Source organism: Diabrotica undecimpunctata, chromosome 3 (genome assembly GCF_040954645.1).
Source record: "Diabrotica undecimpunctata isolate CICGRU chromosome 3, icDiaUnde3, whole genome shotgun sequence".
Classification (NCBI taxonomy): Eukaryota; Metazoa; Arthropoda; class Insecta; order Coleoptera; family Chrysomelidae; genus Diabrotica; species Diabrotica undecimpunctata.
In genome coordinates this window covers 90,701,825-90,717,874 of record NC_092805.1, presented here as the reverse complement: position 1 = coordinate 90,717,874, position 16,050 = coordinate 90,701,825, and the positions used below count along the sequence as shown (strand labels likewise).

At 30.9% G+C, this 16,050-nt stretch overlaps 1 protein-coding gene across 1 annotated transcript in view; it reads left to right on the top strand.

The window, feature by feature from the left end:
• Usp47 (ubiquitin specific protease 47) overlaps positions 1 to 16,050 on the top strand; it is a 94,391-nt gene that overhangs the window by 15,437 nt on the left and 62,904 nt on the right. The window contains 1 exon segment of the mRNA XM_072526273.1: positions 13,834 to 13,981. Coding sequence (XP_072382374.1) covers positions 13,834 to 13,981 — 148 coding nt within the window.

Here is a 16,050-nt window from a genome sequence, read left to right as displayed (position 1 = left end):
TTTAATATTTTATGGTTAGTTTATTGCATTTTTTTATATACAAAAAATATAAAAAAAAATGAATAGACCAAAATAATATATTAAACTGAGTTTATTAGTTTAGTAGTCTAATTTATTAACTTTATTTATTAAAAAAATGTTCTAACACTTAGTTTATTTAAGTCTTTATTTGTACAATATTACACTAATTTATTTCACACTATAATTATATAATTTATTTACATTAACATTTATTACAATGTATTTATCCCGACAATACGCGCGTTACATTTCAAATATCGACTGGATATTATTATTCAGACTAACGTCAACAATGAATTTCCCTATATACCATGCGGTCCATATGTATGGAATAAATTCATTTTTGGCGTTATTATGTACTATCTGAAAAAAACCTAAAACAGGTCCATTTTTATTCTTAAATTGACAATTTACAGTATGAAAATATTATCCGCTTCCAGCACCCCCTTTGAATTATAAGCACCCCCTCGAAAATTTTAAATAACAAAGGGGGTCGTGTGGCACCTTGTTAAAAAGCAACTTTATTCTTCTGTTCAGAAATATAAAGTTTTTTAAGTTTGGTGCAATCATAACTGAGAAAATTGATTTTGAAGATGTAAAATTTTGATAATGTCTCTTTCACATTAAAACTTTAGATTGAATAAAGATAATAATGTCACATTATATTTAGAATGTCTTTTTCAATGTAGTTTTTAATTAAATTAAATGTTTAAAATGACCACCATTCACTTCTTGACAATAGCCGAGGCGATTTTGGAATTCTCGCACAACATTTTGTACGACCTCGGGGGTTATTTTGTTAATTTCTTCCGTTATCCTAACTTTTAAATCAGCAATACTGTTTGGTCTATTAAAATATACTTTAGATTTTAAATAACCCCATAAGAAGTGATCGGGAGGCGTCAAATCGGGGATCTAGCCGGCCATTCGATCGTTCCACGTCTTCCATTCCACCTATTGGGAAAAACCTCGTTTAAATAATTTCTAACTATACGTGCAAAATGCAGAAGAGCTCTGTCTTGTTGGTAGTAAATAGATCGATCTATCTTATTTGGATGATTGACATCAGGAAAAAAACTTCGTAATGTAGGCACTAAAAAGTTAATCAAAAAATCTAGATAAACTTCACCATCAACTTTGCCCTCAAAAAAATAAGGACCAATAATTTTATTGTTAATGATACCAGCCCGAATGTTAATTTTCGTAGGATATTGCGTGAGTCTCACACACTACGTGAGGATTTTCTCTGAGTTTGTTAACCGTTCCGTTTAAATGAAACGTCGCTTCATTAGAAAAAACTATTTTGTTTATGAACTGCAAATCTGCGTTCATTCTGTCCATCATTATTTTACAGACCTCTTGTCTTCTATCGGGATAATCTTCATTTAACTCCAAAGCCAACTGAACTTTGTACGTGTGATATTTTTCTTTATGCAAAACTCTCAAAATAGATGATTTACTTACATCATTGACAGCGGCCAGTTTTCGAGTTTTCTTGTGTGGATTTTCTTCTAGAAGGACATCTAACTCTTTTTCATCAGTCAATTTAACATTTCTACCTGGTTTTTCAATATTTTTTACATGTCCACTTCTTTTCAATTTTTCTTACTGTAGACTGCGAAACTTGTTGACCAGGGTATTTATTATTAAACATTTCACAAACCTTCTTTTGAGTTCTTGTTTTATTACCAAAACCAATCAAAATTAAAATGTCTATATTTTAAGTCTCGGACAAATGAGCCATAATTAAATTTAATATGCGCACAAATATTATACTGACGTCTTTTAGTAACTTTAAATAGCTAAATGACAGCAGCCTACTAGATTCATGTCAATTGTTTATTTGGCTTTTTGACTAATATTATTATCTTCAAAGTTTTTTCCCTAATGTTTAGCAGAACAGATACGAAAATACCTGATTATTTCTAAAGCATATTTTAATAGACCAGGCAATATTGCTGATTTAAAAGTTAGGATAACGGAAGAAACTAACAAAATAACCCCCGAGGTCATACAAAATGTTGTACGAGAATTCCAAAATCACCTCGGTTATTGTCAAGAAGTGAATAATGGTGCTCAAGTTGAACATTTAATTTAATTGTAAAAATCAATTTTCTCCGTTATGATTGCACTCAACTAAAAAAACTTTATATTGCTGAACAGAGGACTAAAATCCCTTTCTAACAAGGTACCACACGACCCCCTTTGTCATTTAAAATTTTCGAGGGGGTGGTTATAATTCAAAGGGGGTGCTGAAAGGGGATAATATTTTCATACTGTAAATTGTCAATTTAAGAATAAAAATCGACCTGTTTCAGGTTTTTTTCAGATAGTACATAATAACGCTAAAAATGAATTTATTCCATACATATGGACCGCATGGTATATATATATATATATATATATATATATATATATATATATATATATATATATATATATATATATATATATATATCTATATATACCGGTTTCATAGCGGCTCGCAGAACCTACGAGAACATACTTGAAAATTCGTATTAGAATAATAACATGTTTACAGGTTAAATATGATTCATATTTATCGTAACAATATTTATATCCCGTGCAAAAAATATTTGGAAAAGTAACTTAAGCTCTTAACACTCTGACGTCATTCGTAGAGTGACGTCACTTTATATAAATTGTTACGTGCAAGCATTTTTATATGAAAAATGCTATAGCTAACATGTTAAATAAAAAAAGTTATATTATACCGACGTGTGTTTTTGCCCTAGAGGTGAGTTTCACCCATTCTCAGGGGCGAAAAAACATACTTACTTTCAAAATAAGTAAGAAATTTAATAAACTGACTAATTCTAAGCGACCTTTGTTCTATAGAGTTTTTTCACTGAGTCAATACTTTTCGAGTTATTTGCGAGTTAATATGTTCATTTTTCAACAACAACAAAACAAGATTTTTAGACGGTTTTTGCAAATAACTAAAAAAGTAAGTATTTTATCAAAAAAATATTCTTAGCAAAAATATGGCTTATAAAATAGCAAAAAAATGGTGTACATATAAAGCCAGGAGCACATTTGTAGCTAATGAAAAGTGGGTTCTTGTTCTTAATTCGTCAAATTCCAAATCGAATATTTCAACGTGAAAGAATAAAAAAAAACAAGCACTTTCCCCGACAGCGAGTTTTCCCCGAAAAGTGCTTAATTTTTTTGATATTTCTCGTTGAAATATTCGATTTGAAATTTGAATTACTTTTCATTGGCTCCAACTCTGCTTTTACCGAGTCTACAGACTTCATATAGGTAAGTATTAGTCATCATTTTTTTTAACTTTTTTATAAGCTATATTTTTACTAAGAATATGTTTTTCGATAAAATACTTTTTGAGCTATTTGCGGAAAACCGTCTAAAAACGTGTTTTTTTTATTGAAAAATGACCATATTCACTCGCAAATAACTCGATAAGTATTGACTTTGTACAAAAACTGTATAAAGTAAAAGAAACTCACCCCCAAAGTAAAAGCACACATCGGCACAATATAACTTTTTTTCTTTGTCGTTAGCTATGTATATGCCAAATTCCATGTCAATCTAAGCGGTTCTTTAATATTTACAGCAACAACTGTGAATAAATGGACTAAAAAGGAAATAAAACTTTTCGAAACATCAATAAATTAAAATATTGGTTTCTCTTACCTTTATTAATGTGATTACCGCAAGCCATTTTTACTTCTGATTAACAACTTAACAAAACATACTTTGTTTTTGGATACTAAGAGTTCACTACACACTATAAAACTTAATACTAAACAGTTAAACTAAACTAAAAAATAACATGACCAGTAAATAACTTAACAATAACTATAACTTATAAAACACAATATAACCAACACACACACACACACATATATATATATATATATATATATATATATATATATATATATATATATATATATATATATAATGATAAATTTCTTATAGCATTTTATTTTTATATGTGTAATGTGTGTCATTTATAGAGTCTTTTCAAATTTAGCTATGTTTACAATTATATTTAGATTTACGAAAGATAGTGTAGTAGTAAATCTCATAACAAATATCTTATCTATCTTTGAAACTTTTTATCTTGCTAAACTTTAGTATTCATTAAACTCGTTAGCATCTCTTTCGAGGTATAAGTACCATCTATAATATTGTAAATAACAGGATGAGTTGCATGAACTTTTGCAAAAAAATTTTTGGACAAGGAAATCAAAACAAGCTAAAGGTAACAAATCAAGAATATTATTTTACCGACACATGGTAAAAACGCCTACAAAAAAAAATGTGTTAAACACGCATGTCGTGTTATAAAATTAGTAACTTTAGGATATACAGCAATCTCTTATTTTAGAAACAATTAATTAATTAGGAATATAATTCAAATATTTATTTGGTTCTCCTAATCTCTTAATTTTTACAAACATTTTTACATAAAACTTTCTATTTATGTAATGAATAATGTTGATATTTTTTTAATTTTTTAATACACAACATAATCAATAACCAAATATATTTTGTCTAATATTATTCTTCTATAGTTCTGAAAATATTGTGGCGGCCCTAGCTCAGCGGCTATGTTACTATCTTAACGAGCTGAAGGAACCGTGTGCAATTCCCGACACTGACAAATGTTTGAATTTCTAATTTAACTGAGTCGCCATCGTGTTTCGGAGGGCACGTGCTCTTTAAAAAAATCAACAATTCTGAATACCTCGACTAACGCTACCCCGACTTCCGCTAATTCAGAGTTACGCGATTTTCAAATTTTGTCAATTCGTCATTTGAATGCCGGAGAATCGTTCGATTATCGATGAGATACAATTACCGCCCACACATTATTGCTTATTCAATGTACATGACATGACTTTTCGCACGAAGTCAGCACATTTTTATTTTGTATTAGGTATTTCTTATCTTCAGTTTTGTCTACGAATTGGTTGTTTGTAATTTGAATATGTATTACAATTGTTAAGACTGTGTGCTACATTTTATAATTTATCTATAATAAATATCAAAGTGAATATTGTTGTTGCATTAGCTCTGCCTGATACGTTAGTGAATGCAAATAAAGGAACTGGGGGCTGATGTACAAGGTATTTGTGAGACTCGTTTGGTTGAAAGGCATGAAGGTCATCTTCAGTTCCAGGGCGAATCAATCATCAAAATATACAACGCTCTTGAAACAATTTCTACGTGGAAGGACAGTAAAATGTCAGCTGATGGATTTTCATTAATGCAAACTATTGGGAGCCCAGAATTTCTCATTTCAGTAGTTTGTCTTAGTGATGTTTTAGGTACAACTGTATCACTGAGTCGTCTTTTTCAGTCACCAAAATTAGATTTGAAGAAGGCTACTGAGGTCATAGAGGACACTAAATGCGTTCTTCAAAATAAAATATCAAATGCTGAATCTGTTTTTAGCAAACTTTACTATGAAGTAAAGGAAATAGCTGAACAACAACAAAGACATTGAATTTAAGATGCCTCTCTATTTTAGAAGTATTAGAAAACTGCGATATTGATATGTATCCACATATCAGAATATTTCGTCAAATATTAATTACACTGCCAGTCATTGCAGCAACAGCAGAGCGTAGTTTTTCTACGCTTAAGCATCTAAAGACTTGGCTTAGAAATAGAACTTCGGCGGAAAGGTTAACTGGTTTAGCACTCATCAATATGCATCCTGAAATTTCTCTAGATTTTGATGCAATCATAGAGCGATTTGCTAATAAATCGGATAGGCGAAAAGAATACATTTTATAAAATTATATAATATTTACTTATCTTATTCTTATAGTATTTTTAGTCACTGAACTTTTATTTACCACTCGTTGCCGGCTGTTGCTGACAATTCATGAGAAAAGTTTCAATACCGAGTAAAAAAATATTTCACTCACTTGTAGCCTAATATGCCTATAGAACTAACTATTCTTAAATTATATTATGTTTTTTGTTGAATAAATTAATTTAAAATAAAATGCTGTTTACACTTCTTCGTAAGGTTCCTTCTTCATTACGGCTATAACTGCAGCAAATTGCTCTCTATCTTGAGCTGTTCTTAGTATCGAATGTGTGTCCATGCCTGTCCAGTCTCTTACATTCTCCAGCCAGGAGCATTTTCTTTTTCCTGCACCTCTTTTTCCTTCTACTTTCTCTTCCATTATAAGTCGTAGAAAGATATATTTTTCCACTATAAATATGTCCTAGATAACTCGTTTTTTTATTGTTTACAATATTTAGGAGTTCTCTCTCAGTCCTCATTCTTAGCACCTCGTTGTTGGTCACGTGCCTTGTCCACGAAATCTTCAGCATCCTTCGAAAAACACACATTTCAAGGGCTTCTATACGCCTCATACTTGTAATTCCGAGAGTCCATGTTTCCACTCCGTATAGCAATAAGGAATAAATGAAGGTTTTTACAAATTGATATCGGATATCTAACGATAAGATCGAGTTTATTAGGAATGTTTAATACATTCATTAATGTTTACAGTTCCATTGAGTTATTGCATTTAAATTACTTAACTTTGGTTTATACCTATTTTTCCTTGGTTTGTTCTTGATTTTGTACTCATTGGATAGGTGGGTTTAAATTAATTGTCTTTAAAATACCTAGTTTAAATTGACAGTCCTTGATTTTTCAGTATTTATATTTTAATAACTTTCCTTTGGTTTATATTCTTGTATACTTGATTTTACTGTCATAGAGTATGTGGGTTTAAATTATTTTTTTTTGTTTAAGTTTAAGACCCCTTAATGTTGTATCCTTCTTTGCACCCGTAAGGTATTTGGGTTTTAATACCTTCTCATTGGTTTAATATATCGCTTAAAATAATTATTGAGAAAATGGTTCCCTTACATCAGGCACAAATCATATCAATCTCGTAAAGGTGCAAAAATCTTAATCCTATATCAAAATCCCTCAAGACCCATGACCCCCCCCCCCGACAAAAATTTTCCGAATCCGTCACTGAGTCCGGCTACGTACTAAATTTTAGCACACCATCCCCCTACTCCTATCTCCAAAAATGCTTACTTTCCTTTTTATTTTTTTTTTCAGTGGGTTTTTTGCAATCAATTTAAAAATTTCAAAAAATTCACATGCATAGTTGAGGATTTTACAAAGTTTGTATATTTTTTATTAACCCGTAGGTTGAATGTACACAACCTAAAATGCATTTTTTTTTTTAAAAAACGTATACCTTTTTTTCAAATTTGTCGAATTTGTTATTTTGTTTATTTTGTTTATTTTATCAAAAATTAAATTTCGGATTTATTTTAGAGATTTTTCTGTCAGGTGCGCCACCTTCAAAAACCCAAAAAACTGGTTTTTACATATAATGAATATTATTAACTGAACTCATTAACTGAATACATTTTATAGACTCAAAAAAGATCAAACCCAGGTTTTTTTATTGGCTATATATAATTTCAAGTAACTGAGTCATTTAGTCATTCAAAAATTGGACGAAACGCCTTTACACTCCCCCAAAAACCGGGCAGTTTCAAGGTTTTTGCGGGATTTATCGTATTTTTGGAGATTAATACAACCGGAATCAATGCGTCTCCAAATCATATTCAAAAAATATATGGAAAAGAATATTTTCAGGCCTCAAATAAGCAAATACAACCATCGTTTATGCGAAAAATCAGATTTTCAAAGGTTATTCGGGGGTTCTTACTGAGTTTACCCAACTTTTTTTACCTTTCTACATCACCAAACAGCATATTTTCAAAAACTTTATAAAATAACAGGAACCGATGTATTTCCCATATTCAGAATCTAGAGAGTTCTTGAAACATGCGGAACATTCGGTTTTTACGTGTTTTTGGGGATTTTACTGGATTTTTTTAACTTTTATCGCCTTTAAACATGATTGAGCCGCGCATTTCAAATAATGCAAGAACATATCTTTTCCAGCCTTGTGTAAATATATACAAACTTATCTGTTCTATCATTAAATAACATATTTTCAAAAATTTTATAAAATCACATGAGATGATGTATTTACCATATTCAGAAAAACTAAAGATTTCTTGAAACATGTGAAAAACCCGGTTTTGAAGAAGAGTTTTCCGTCTTTCATCACCTTTAAGGGGGGTTGATTTCAATATTTCAAACGTTTTTTAAATTTTTTTTTGAAAAATTGTTTAATATAAATTTATTTATAATATTGGTATATTATATATAGTACATTTCATGAGTATTATCTGAAACTTCGGTACAATAATATTAAAAATTAAGAAAATGACAGCTAATATACAAGATGAAAAAAAAAGTTACTTCGCGATGTTCATCGTAACTTATAATTGGATCATCTGTTGACAAAAAACTAAAAAGATTTCGTTAGTTTATGAGTTTCCCTAGGTCGCAACGTCGAGACATTGTTCATTTTATCCGTTTTTCAAATTTTAGAAATAAAAAAAGATTTATTTTTTTAAATTAAATTAAATTTTTTTAAATTTTCAAAAATTATTTGTTAAAATTTGACTAATTTGATGTTGTAAAATTAATTATAGCAACAAAATGGACAATATCTCGACGTTGCGACTTAGTAATTTATCGATAAAAGGATTATGCCAAATTTGAGAAGGATGGATCAAGTAGTTTTTGAGATACAGTGAACACCGACTTGAAAAAAAATATTCCTTGAAAAAAATTCGTATCAGTATCGTCTATTCCAGGCCCATATAGCGACAAATTAATTAATATAGGAGACCTTCATTTATTAGCTAACTTATTTAGTACTGGGTATACTAGAGGAATCATCCCAAACGAATGGGTTAAATCAGTATTTATTACACTGGCAAAAAAAGAATAATGCACGAACCTGCTCTGAATACAGAACAATAAGTCTCATGAGTCACAACTTGAAAGTGTTCCTAAAAATAATCCACCAATGGATATACAAAAAAACTAGATGCTGACATTAGTGAAACCCAATTTGGTTTTAAAAATTATTTGAGAACCAGAGAAACACTATTTGCCATCGATGTACTAATATAAAGATATATGGATATGAACGTTGATGTTTTTGTGTTTTTTTGACTATCATAAGGCGTTTGATAAAGTAAAGTATGATCAACTAATGAAAATATTAGAGAATAAAAACATCGACAGCAATGATAGAAGAACGAGGAGTTCGAGAAGGTTGCATACTATCCCCACTTCTATTTAATTTGTACTCCGAGTATGTTTTCAACGAAGCTTTATTCACAAGTGATGCTGGAATTTCTGTAAATGGAAAGTTAATTAATAATACACGATACGCCGACGATACAGTTCTAATCTAACCTGGAATACTTACAAGACTTGTCAGAAAGAACAAATAATGCCAGCAACCATTACGAACTGAGCATGGACATGAAAAAAACCTAAATAAATTATTGTTGGTACAACTGGTGTTAATGATAATACTATTACTCCATTGAGAATGAATAAATAATTATCAAAATCTAGAAAAAACGCTAGATTCTAATCATCATCAAACCATAGAGATTATCAAGCTCATGGAAATAGTAAGAGCTGCATTTATCAAAATGAGATCATTTCTTACTAACAGGAATCTTAATTTAGAACTGAGGATGCGAATAACCCGATGCTACATCTACTCTATATTATTATATGGAAGTGAAGCTTGGACTTTGAAAAGATCTTGTAACATCAAAAGATTTGAAGCGCTTTGTTAAAGATTTCTTGGACTAAATATCAAACGAATGAGCAAGTATTGAACCTCATGCAGAAATGACGTGAATAATATTCACCATCCAGAAGAGAAATTAGAATATTTTGATCATGCAATGAGAGGAGAAAGGTATACCTTACTCCAGCAGATTATTCAGGGTAAAATAGAGCGAAAGAGATCGAGAGGAAGATGAAGAATCACCTAGTAAAGGAACCTCCATGAATGGTTGGCTGCACGTCAATTGAGCTATTCAAGGCGGCAGCATCAAAGATTAGAATAACTGTAATGATTGCCATCGGGAGATGGCACCATAAGAAGAAGAAGGAAATCTTTCTTGGAGTCCTCTCAGAATACCTTCCATGGATTGGAGGCTGATACTGCCTTACGTCCTCAATAGTTCATTGATGAGTAGATATTTCCGCTGGTCATGCCGAATGACGTGAGTTTGATTATCATTATAAACCGAAAACAAAAAAGGGTATTACCCAGAAAGTGGATAGAAAATGGCTTATCTAAATATGTTTGATTTAAAATATGCGAAAATAACAACGAAAGAAAAAACTTCCGTCTCATGAATATATGAAAAGAAACGTATTTGAATCGTAATTCAGATCTATTTTTAACTTTTATTGCTCTTTGTAACGATAGTAACCATTGCCTATTTTTTCAGTAACTAGCATTTGTATATAGACAGACCAAAGTATTTATGAATTCATATTTACCGTTTTATTTCTTTTTTTTTAAATATATTCTTGATTTTTATTTTTGGAAATATTTCTCTGTTTCATTTTTATGTTGGTATTTTAGTTCGTTTGATTAGAATTTAATTTGTTGTTTTAACCCAGATATCTAAAACTTGCGTGAACATATTTTTTAATATTTTTCTCCAAATTTACGCCTTATATAAAGTAACAAAAACATATTTATCGTTAAAATAAAATATGTATGAATAATAAGTAAAAAAAGTACTGTAAAAATATGAGACACCAGGCATATAAACTACTTTTAAGTTTCAGTATGGTATGAAACAAAACATTTAACACCAAATGGTCTAGTCGGTCATAGCGAATATCAATGTTTTCATTGGCTGATGGTAAGACATCGAAAATAGGAAGCAGTTTTTTATTTTGTTGTAACAAAGATGGTGCAATGCGTCTTCTAAATGATAACTGGTCCAGTTTTCCTTCATGCAAACGATGCAGTTGCCAGCCATTTTGAACAGCCATATCAAAGCATTGATTGATCAATGAGAATTACCATTTTTTTGCGTCGAATAGAAATGCGGTAAATATGTACTAATATTTTGGTCACTACGATCTACTCCGCCCATGTTTACATTATACTCATGTGCGAGATGGGGTTGTTCCACCTAAAATGATAAATATTACTAGTATTACAGAGGAAGATTGTCTATTTTGTTTCATACCTGGATCGTCTTCTTCTCCTTTGAATACCGTTTTACAAGATGAAGTCCTGCAGAGTTAGAACAGAGCGTTACTAAATTATTTTCATGCCATTTTACTGCAATTATATTTTGATCAGCAATTTTTTCCGACTCAATAATCTGTATAAATTTTACTAATATTAGTTGATTATCCTTGGTATAGTTCCAACCAGTAAATATAGCCAAGACGTGATGTACCAACCCATAATTTGTAACCGTATCTGATCGGTTTACCGTGTATAAATTGTTTGCATGAATGCCTTCCGAAGTAAGGAACCATTGCTTCATCTACAGAATGTATTACTGTTAAAAGTCCGTACTTCATAAACTTCTTATTCAAGTTTACAAACAAAGGCCTGACTTTTAAAAACTTATCTCCTTGTTCTAAGGTACAGTTATCTGTCAGATGAAAATTTGACATGATAAATTCAAATTTATATCTCGTAAGAGCTTCTGTCACAAGTTGATTATTAGCATCTCTTGTCACGTTGCCAAAACATTCTCCTGCGAGGAATGTTCACATAACCACTCAATATGAGAGTTTCCAGAAAAACCTTGACTTCATATTCTCGAACTTCTTGTTGGCGATTCTTCTGTGAAGCATATCGATTCGTTTCTGACGTTATCAGCTGTATAAGTTCTTCATCAAAAAAAGGGAAAACCATTCAAGGAGACTCTTAGAATCGTGTTGTTCTGGAAGTTCGTTTTCAATCCTACTTTGGTCTTCCATCTGAATGTCTTCGTTTACCCAGCGATAGATTGTTTTTTTCTTGGACCCTTTGATTTTTCTCCCTGCTCTAGTAATGAAATATTATTTTGAGAATCGGATAATATATGCTTTACCGTCATTATTTTGCATATTTATTTCAGCAGAAATTTGTAATTGCGACCCAGGTAAATTATCCATCAACATTATATCTTCATCACCAGAGTCTTCATCTGTTCGGACATCACATGCATTTATTGGGGGCATCAAAGTAGTACTGTCTACATTTACTACTAAATTTTCATCATCGTCTAACATACTAAGCGCATCCTCCAAGGAAAAGCCCCTAAAAGTAAATGATATGGTATTTTCCTGTCGTACAATATTTTGTACACTAAAATCAAATGGCCTAACGCTAGTTACAAAATAATAATGTATCCAATTTATAAATCTAAAATGAAATATATGTTTTTTTCTGTAAGTATACATAAAAATAATATTTTTTTGCATACATATAACAAATATTTACTTACTTAGCAAATCGTATTCCATATTCAGCCATATTGTAAAAACTGTAAACTTTATCACAAAATTATCGCCAAATATTTCAAAGCCAACAATTCACAACTATTCTATGACCTATAACGCCGTCTACACTCTCGATCGAAGAGCTTCGGACGAAGTGTCGAAGTGAAGTTAATCGAGGCGAAGTGACTCTCTACATACTCGTGAAGTCAAGTAATGTAGTGTGACACTTCGTATTCGAACTTTGGGCTTTTTGACAAGGACGCGAAAAACCGACACAGAACGGAAGTAGAAGGAGGCGAAGCGAAGTCGCATGAAGTACCTGTCAACACTCTCATACTCACTGAACTTCGATCAACTTCGCGAGTAGTATAGTGAGTGGCCGCTTATGGTTGATACACGTACTGAAGGTATTTACGCTTAGGCTATTATCAAGAAATATGATCTTCATAAAAGAAATTTGTGGTGTACAATTTATTGTACGTCAGGCATATCTGGGTTAATATATACTAAGGTTATATAACCGTCAATTAATCATCGCTTAATCGCTTAACAAATTGGCAGTAAACAACAAGGTAATATTGATATGAGTGCCAGGTCATAAAAGGTTCCAAGAAAATGACTAAGCTGACAGTTTAGCAACTAAGGACGAAACTTTCCTCTCCTAGGTACGGAACCTTTTTGTAGATTAACCAAAAAACACGTAAAAAGGGAATTCATTTCAAAGCAAACAAAAAGATTGTAAAATCTCAAGGTACCTACGCGAAATGAGCAACAAAGATATTAACAACAATAATTCTTCTCCGCAGGTGGTTTGAAGAGTATGATAAACAACTTGTGTCAAAATGTTTCAAACAAGAAATTCAGTTCGGATAATTTTGAACAAAGTTGTTTATTAGCACTTTTTGTGTAGAATTAACCGTTCTCTCAGAAAAAACGCTTGAAGCGTCGGGCTATTTTGAATGTCAGTTACTCACACGAAATCAATTTTTTAAGGGGTTACATAGGTCTTGTATTTTCAAAAAATCGATTTATTTTTTTGTATTCTATATGAAAGAAGTTTGATCATCGCTAGATCAACTGTATCGAGCTAAAAGTAGACTCTGTTGAGAAATAAGTCTCACTTTTCCAAAATTTTCGTTTTTCTTTTGTAGGCTAAATACTTATCGGACCGCTCTATTGTATAAAATTGTATAAAAAAAAACACCATAGAAAATAACTGTTTTTCATATGTGTACAATTTTTAATTATCAGTAGTAAAAATATGCATGTTGCACATAATTTCTTAGCGATTTGAAAAGCTATTACTCGAGAGATTAAAATGTATTATACAAACCTAATTGTTGCAATACTGATATTGATTGATTTAATGAAAATATATAAATATAACAATATATTTTGAATATTTGTTCTCTTTGTTTAAGCATATATTGAACGAACACAAAGACAAAACGGTGCAAGAAGCTGGCATCAAATGGACTCCTTTAGACAGACCTTATATTATCATAAGCACTCTAAAAAATAAACCAATGTCGTTATTCGTCCAGGAAAGCGAAGACGACCTTCTTTTAGGTAAGAATAATATAATACTATTAATATTATACTAATTATGAAGTTGTTCTTAAACTATATTAGGTCGCTGAACAGTTTTAAAATACACAAAACAGAAATCATACCAAATAATTTAAATAAGGCCTACAGTATGACAAAATAAACATTATTTAAATCTAAATATAAATCTAGAAAAATAAAAAAAAAATCAAAGAGATACAAGCAGCATTTCAAATATTCTTCAAAACCAAAACCATTTATTTTTACGTTGCATTGTGATCTAATATGTATACTCATGATAGAAATTACAAGTTTGAGCCTATGGAACCAAGGCAAATCCATAAAGATTTAGTGGATATATTAGAGGATTCTGCAGTATCGTATAATTTAGTGAAAAGATGGTGTTCTATAAGTATGGTAGACAGACGCGTACAGATGAACATGCAAGTGGAGCACCCAGAACCGCTACTGTACAAAAATATACACTCCTGGTAAAAAAAAAAAAAAATTGAACACTTGCATTTTGTATGTTTTTGAAGCAAAGCTTCTATACTGGCGTTGTATTTTTTTTTCTACAGAAAAATCCTGAGGCGAGCGTCACGGAACTAGCGCCAAGAGAAGGCGTCGCGCGTCGTCACGGGTAGCTTCATAGAATAGCGGTTCTTGACATCGATTCACTACTCTCGATCAATTCGTTTCTAGTTCCCGTATTTAAAATAATTTCATATAAATACAATTATTTTAGACATATTTAGTTTATATAATAACTAAATTCACTAGAAAGGATATTTATTTATATTTTATTATTATTTGATCTGAATTTTATAGGTTTGTAATAAGTAAACAACGTATGCTTCAGTTACTTGTTAATACCTTAACAGGTGGCGTTAGGAGCAAACATAATAATTTATTGAATTTGTTTAAAATATAAAAAATAAATAAATAAGAAAATTACTTTATTTAATTTTAAATATATTATTTAAATTTTAAAAAATACAGAAAATATAGTATGAAGCTCCACGCTAGTCTACAGTGCCGCCTACTGTTCCACTTTTTTTAATATAACTTGTTAATTTTAAACGTTTAGTTTATATAATAATTAAATTTACTATCAAATGATATCTATTTATATTTTCATAATTTTATATAAATACAATTAGTAAAACATTTTAAAAATTTTCATATTTGTACAGTCACAGCGGAGTCACAGAGTCCATTTGTCTACCTATCGAGGGGATTGCCGTTAGATATACAAAATTTAAAACTGGCCATAATTTGTTCATTTGATTTTTGAAATGTTTCATAATTTTGTTAAAATTTAAAAATATAGAAACATAGTATGAAACATCGCGCTAGTCTACAGTACCGCTTACTGTACCAGTTTTTTTAAATCTTGTCAGTGTATAGCGGTTTTAATGTAGAGGAAGTAAACATTAATTATAAAAAACGTTCATTCATAACAATAAGAACGGTTCTTTTAATGTTTTTAAATGATTGCGTCACCATAGAAACAAAATTTTGACATTTGGCAAAAAATAATACTTTATCTTGTTTACTAGCTTCAGATTTTTTGCATTTTTTATTGCATTTACGATAAATTTCACGTTTATTCTGATAAATTCAGATACTTAACTGCTCATTAGTGTTTTCAAATCGTGTTAGTATGACTCCCGAAAATAATGCAAAAGTTGTGACATTACATGAAGATGGTCGCAGTATGGTATATTGCAAATCATTTGAATATTGTCAAAACTACCGCCCATGATGCTCTCAGAAAAAGGTGCAGAGATCAGCGTGATGACGTTTTTTAAAGATTTCTATTTAGTCCAGTTGTCAGAGAGTTGACCCCTAAAAATTATATGAACAAGCTGAATTTTGCAGAGAATATTAATTTTGGGACCTCAGAAAAGATACAAAAAAGTTTACCACTTTTACCCGCGGGCATCACCCTAAAATCCCCCTCGCAGGGGGGTAAAAACGCAAAAATTCGATTTACCAAGAGCTGAGATGTAGCTGAGATAATTTTAAACAAAAATGTTTATTAGCATTTTTTGTGTAGCATGAACCGTTCTCTTGGCAACAACGCTTGA